At 34.5% G+C, this 6,000-nt stretch overlaps 2 protein-coding genes across 3 annotated transcripts in view; both read left to right on the forward strand.

Annotated features, from left to right (window-relative positions):
• LOC148949727 (uncharacterized) overlaps positions 1-4,068 on the forward strand; it is an 86,379-nt gene extending 82,311 nt beyond the window's left edge. The window contains exon 7 of one of the 2 annotated variants that reach the window (XM_089093698.1): positions 3,822-4,068. In XM_089093698.1, coding sequence (XP_088949824.1) covers positions 3,822-3,827 — 6 coding nt within the window. In that variant the 3' untranslated portion in view covers positions 3,828-4,068. The remainder of the gene's footprint in view (positions 1-3,821) is intronic. The other variant, XM_089093699.1, reaches the window with a different exon arrangement.
• LOC148949728 (uncharacterized) lies at positions 3,827-5,701 on the forward strand. Its single transcript, XM_089092768.1, has 2 exons — positions 3,827-3,992; positions 4,030-5,701. The coding sequence occupies exons 1-2, from the start codon at positions 3,827-3,829 to the stop codon at positions 4,656-4,658; spliced, it is 795 nt and encodes a 264-aa protein (XP_088948894.1). The 3' UTR covers positions 4,659-5,701.
• The last annotated feature ends 299 nt before the right edge of the window (positions 5,702-6,000 follow it).

Below are 6,000 nucleotides of genomic sequence, written 5' to 3' on the forward strand. Positions count from 1 at the left end.
GAAATTAGTAGTACTTTGCACAACTAGAAGTACTTCACCAAACTTTTTTGTTAAAAGCAGAGAGAGAATATGAAGGAATGATAATTCATTAAAGTAATGCTCTATTTGTGTCGTTAAGTTTATGCCGTATGTGTGTCGTGAAAGTAATTTTTTATGTGTGTCGTTAAAGTAATGCCCTGTGTGTGTCGTTAAAATAATGCCCTATGTATGTCGTGAAAGCAATGTTCTGTGAGGGTCGTGAAACATGTTAACAGCATACTACTAATATTTCTGAAATCATTAGAAAATGCTTAGTGAACGTCTTAGATCATTATACAATCAAAAAATTTTCTTGAGATAAGAATATGTTATTAATATTATTGAACAATTTATATCTCATGTGCCTCTGGCTTTGAAAATATCCAAAGTAGATAGACCTCTAAAGATTTTTTTCCCGCTTTATTCATTTTGAATTGATTCTCATTGTGACCGAATGAAATATTTGAGGTATTTTTTTTTTTATGCTTTATTCATTTTGAATTGACTCTCATACTGCTGATTACAAACAAACTAGCACACATAAAATATTCTGTTCTACTTGAACAAAAAAATCATGAACAGCATACACATTCCATTTTCATTTTTTATTTCAAAAATAACAATGTAATGTCGTTAAGAAAAAAAAATGCGTTCCATTGTCTAAAAAAGTGTGCCCCTAACAAATAAACGAAACAATAACGTGATGTAAAGTAAAATTTTTTATTCCAATAATGACACAGAATATTAACCCTTATTAATATCTTTGAATAAAAACATCCTTTGTCTAACATCCTCTCGTTTAAGAACAGTACGTTCTTCTTGTGACAGTAAAGGTTGGGAGGTATACCTTGGTGATTGCAGACGAATATTAATCTAGTTTTGACTATAGATTCTTGACTCCATGTATCGCTCACAAATGTCATAGTTTCCAGGTAAAGCAGAAGGTTTCACTGGAATGTTTCCCCCATTAACTTCTTGAAAAAAAGAACATGTTTCAAAATGCTTTCTGTGTTCGTCTATAGGAAAATCACCCTCTTCCCAGTTTTCAACCACACATGCACAAAAAGCACACTGAACCTGATCACTATGGTTAACAAAAAAGAATCCATCTTTTACAAGTTCTTGGCTACAGATGAAATCCTTTGACTATCTTCCAATAAACGCACTTAGTCTAACATCCTCTCGTTTAAGACCAGTAAGTTTTTCCTGTGACAGTAAAGGTCAGGAGGTATATCTTTGTGGGTGCAGACGAAGATTAATATGTTTTTGACTATAGCTTCTTGATTCCATGTATCACTCAAAAATGTCAAATCCCCCAGTTAAAGCTAAAAGTTTCACTGGAATGTTTCCCACATCAACTCCTTGAACAAAAGGACATGTTTCATTGTGTCTTCGATGTTCCATCTATTTTAGACTCTAGTACACCACTTGTGAGCCTGGCAGTAGTGTCTGTGTCTGTCTGAATTTTGATAAATTCCCTCTTAATATGTCTGACTCTAAAAAGAATCACGTTCATCTCTCTTTCTCAGTCTTTGGTAAAAACATTATCCACCTTTTTCAGACTCTGTACACTACTTGTGAACCTGGTTTAGGGGGTGATGGGGGGGGGGAGGGCCATTTGGGCCTTTGGAGGTTGTCATTGCTGGCTAAGGGCTGTCGTATCATCGGCTAAAATGTATACGACTTTTTGTAGTAGCTTCAAAAGTATACCCCCTATGGTCATCATCAATAACTTCTATGTTAAATAAAAAAAAATCGACTTAAAAAAAGTATTAAAAAATGGGGGGCTGTGAAAAGTTGTGAGGTTTGAAAAGTTTCGGGGTGGGGGTGGGGGGTAAAAAGTTGTGGGTTGGGGGAAGGACATAGGGGCCTTCGGAGGTCGATTCCTTGATGAATAAGGACTTTCTTATCATCGTCCAAAATGTATACGACTTTTTGTAGTAGCTCCAATAGTATACCCACTATTAGCATTGTCAATAAACTTCTATGTTAAATAAAAAATAAAAGTAAAAAAAATAGAATTAAAAAATATTAAAAAAAGTTTTAAAAAATGGGGGTGGTGGGGGTTAAAAGTTGTGGGGGCGATGGGGGCCTTCGGAGTTTGGTTCAGTTGTATCATTGCCTAAAATGTATACTACTTTTTACATTAGCTTCAATAGTATACCCACTATGGGCATCATCAAATCCATAAGCGCCTCATTACTGGATTTCTTTTCATGGAACTTTTTTCGTAAAATAGAACACACAACCTATTTTGTATTTTGTAAGAAGAATTTGTAGTAGCTCCAATAGTACAGCCTACCCCCTATGGGCGTCGTCAAATCCATAACTCCCTCCCTACTTGATTTCTAGGGATTGTTCTGGATTTCTAAGGATTCAATTTTAAAATTCTATTCAGCACCTTTTAATATAAAACATTTTAAATCCCACTTTATATTTACTTAATGATCTTTTTCGCAATACCATCAAGACTAAACCAGTCAAATATTTCTGAAATCATCAGAAAATCTTTTGCGAACATTTTAGATCATTATGCAATCTGTTTCACAATAACATCAAGAAAGGTAAAACCGCCTTGCCTGGGTTTGTTCAGAGTTCATTGCTCCTCAAAAGCGCCTTTGGGCTATATCATTTCGCAACTAAAGATCGTGCACCCTCAATAGGAGATGGCCTTCATAAAGTTCGTTCAACCTCAAGAGTGCCCTAGGGGATGTCCTTGATAAATTTCATTCAACTTGATGCGCTTCAGTGGTTCCTATGACCACAAGCAAATCCATACGTCACAATCTACTGAGAGGAGTCATTCAAACTGAAATTAAAAATTCTAGTGCACTTTTTAAGTGACAAGGCCACTCTGTTTAGCATAGTTGGAAATATTGCATTTCGGGATCTATCTTTATATATATATATATATATATATATATATATATATATATATATATATATATATATATATATATATATATATATATATATATATATATATATATATATATATATATATATATATATATATATATATATATATATATATATATATATATATATAATCACTATATCTATATCAAATACTATTATAGGTTCAAATTCAAATTTGAACCTATAAAGCAACATATAGAGAAGAGGGCAGCCCCGTCTCTAAGGGGCAGCCCACATCATCTCTTAATTCTTCTACAAGATTGTTAAAAGAGTTTATAGTTATCCCCGGCTCTTCTTAACATTCTTATTTCCTCTCTTTTCCCTTGTTTTTCTTTCCTTCATTATGTACCTCCTTATTGTCTCTCTTTTCCTTGCACGACAACGGGAAAAGATTATCCATGTAAACGTGAAACACCCCAAATTTAAATAAATCATGGTTGCAGGGATAGCTGAAACCTAGTAAAGTATTCAAAAACAAAAGCTTGTTGTATTTGAGCTTTTTTATTAACGCCTTATTAACGATAATGCCCGAAAATAAATGATCCTTAATACTCTTATCCGTCAATTACGACAAGCCACGAAACTAAATACGGTGTGCTTTTAGGTCTTAGAAAATTTTTATTTACCTCTTTCACTGGCACTGAGTTACTGAAGTGCATAATAATGTATTAGACTTCTTGTGATTGTAAAAACTTTTAAGCGTTTTAACTGTTACATTTTTTTCCTGATTGAATCTTAAAAATTATTTTCTATTATTTCCATAAAATGAAACAGATTATTCAAGTATAAATTCGAATCATCCAAAACATTCTCAACATAATATGTTTACCCAATACTTTTAGCTGTTATATTGACTTTTATTTAATTTTATCCCTTAATTTTAGAAGTAATGAGTCCAACTATCAGTAGCATTGGTGGTGAAACTCAACCGAATCTCTGCCGTTGCAACTTCTGCGGAAAGACAGAGAAATCATCTCTGATACTACAGCTTCATATAGACACTGGCTGTGAAGGACGATTGCATACAACAGAAAAACCCTTTAAGTGTGATATATGTAAGAAAACTTTTGCTCAGTTGGCACAATTGACTAGACATAAAACGAGTGCATACACGTGAAAAACCCTTCCAGTGCGATGTATGCAAGAAAACCTTTGCTCATTCATCAACTTTGACTAGACATAAACGAGTTCATACAGGTGAAAAATCCTTCCAATGCGATATATGTGAGAAATCTTTTACTGATTCGAGTGATTTGATTAAGCACAAACGTGTACATACAGGTGAAAAACCCTTTCAGTGTGATATTTGTAAGAAAACTTTTGCTCGGTCGGGAAATTTGACCAGACATAATCGAGTGCACACAGGTGAAAAACCCTTTCAGTGCGATGTATGCAAGGCAAATTTTGCTCATTCATCAGCTTTGATTAGACATAAACGAGCTCATACAGGTGAAAAACCCTTTCAGTGTAACATATGTAAGAAAACCTTTTCTGTCTCAGACACTTTGAAGGATCATCTAAGAACGCATACAGGTGAAAAACCCTTCAAGTGTACTATTTGTGAGAAAACCTTTGCTCAATCAGCACATTTAAATAGACATAAACGAGTTCATACTGGTGAAAAACCCTTCCAGTGTGATATATGTAAGACAACATTTTCTGTCTCAGACACTTTGAAGGAACATCTAAGAACGCATACAGGTGAAAAACCCTTCAAGTGAGATATATGTAAGAAAGGATTTACTCAGTTGGGAGCTTTGACTAAACATAAACGAGTACATAGAGGTTAAAAAACATTTTCAGTGAGATATTTGTAAAAAAAGCTTTGCTCAGTCTGGATGTTTGATTAGGCATAAACAAAGATGTTTTGATTCTGACTCTTTGAATGATCTCTAATGAGGGTGTACAGGGAAAAACCTTTAGATTAAATGTATATTAGAAGAGATTTCTGGTCCAAGCATAAGTGCTAATTCCAACATGCATATAGATTACATATTAGACTTTGCTAGAAACATGAAAATTTTTATGTGCATTTTCGGTGAGACCATCTTTTGTTGTTTTACGATTGATGGATTCAGTTAAAACTTCCAAGGAAAATTTGGGGGGTGCAAGCACACAATCTATCAATTATTGCAAGTCGGTTCTATCTGGGCCTGCAATTTAGAAATGGATTTTTCCGTTGGTGAAGATATTGTCTTAAGTGGTCTTTTGAGGCATCAAACAAGAAGGAAGACGAAAAGCTGGGTTCAATCCATGTGGATAGAACCCATCCACATGGGTGGATAGAACCCAGTTATTTTATTTTTAATGTAATGGCTTTGATTGGTGTAAACTACATATGGGAGTATTGGTTAGGCTATGCAGCAATTGTTGGCAAGGTTTATATTAACGGATTATTCAGGTAGCTAAGAAATAAAATTACCTCTATAGTCAGAATTGCATCCTGAATCAAAATTTAACATGTATTTGTGTCGGACATGAACTTTACCCCCTGAACTTTACCATCACTAAAATGAATTTAGTGATGTATTGGCTGAGGGTCTTACTAGCTGCATCAAACAAGTCATTGAAATATAACTTGATTCCCTAGCAAAATATTGTTGAATTTTGTACAAATACTATTAACGTCAGGTTTGGAGCCAATAGATCTGCTTCAACGCCAATGAAAGCCATGGTATCCCATATATTAAATATGAAATGCTCATGCCATCTTATTCACTTACGCTCATTCTATGCATGCTTGTCACTTCCCAAGACAATAGAAGACATGGCGCGAGATATCTAAGCCCACTTTTTCAGAAGCGCTTCCATGCGAGATAAGTATGCTGAATTTCAGGAGTTCTTTCAATCCAAACCACTCTCATTTCTTGTACAGGGATAAACCTGTTGATTGTTCCTTCAGGCCTGCATAAACAGGCTTATTGAGCATCAGGTTGCTATTAATCAGTATTTCATAGAAACCACGTTTGACGACCCAACTGCCACCAATGACCTTATCTTTCCAACATTACAAATTAAGTTGACAAAGCCGTACCTTAAATTCATGGACTACTCTCCAACGAA

Source organism: Artemia sp. Qi Xiang Cuo, chromosome 8, assembly GCF_049724085.1.
Source record: "Artemia sp. Qi Xiang Cuo chromosome 8, ASM4972408v1, whole genome shotgun sequence".
NCBI classification, from domain to species: Eukaryota; Metazoa; Arthropoda; class Branchiopoda; order Anostraca; family Artemiidae; genus Artemia; species Artemia sp. Qi Xiang Cuo.

Excerpts from the sequence above, each read along its gene's own strand:
- LOC148949728 (XM_089092768.1), top strand. The coding sequence starts at position 3,827 with ATGAGTCCAACTATCAGTAGCATTGGTGGTGAAACTCAACCGAATCTC. Across the intron at positions 3,993-4,029 it reads ACCCTTTAAGTGTGATATAT|ACATAAAACGAGTGCATACA; the intron begins GTAAGAAAACTT and ends ACAATTGACTAG.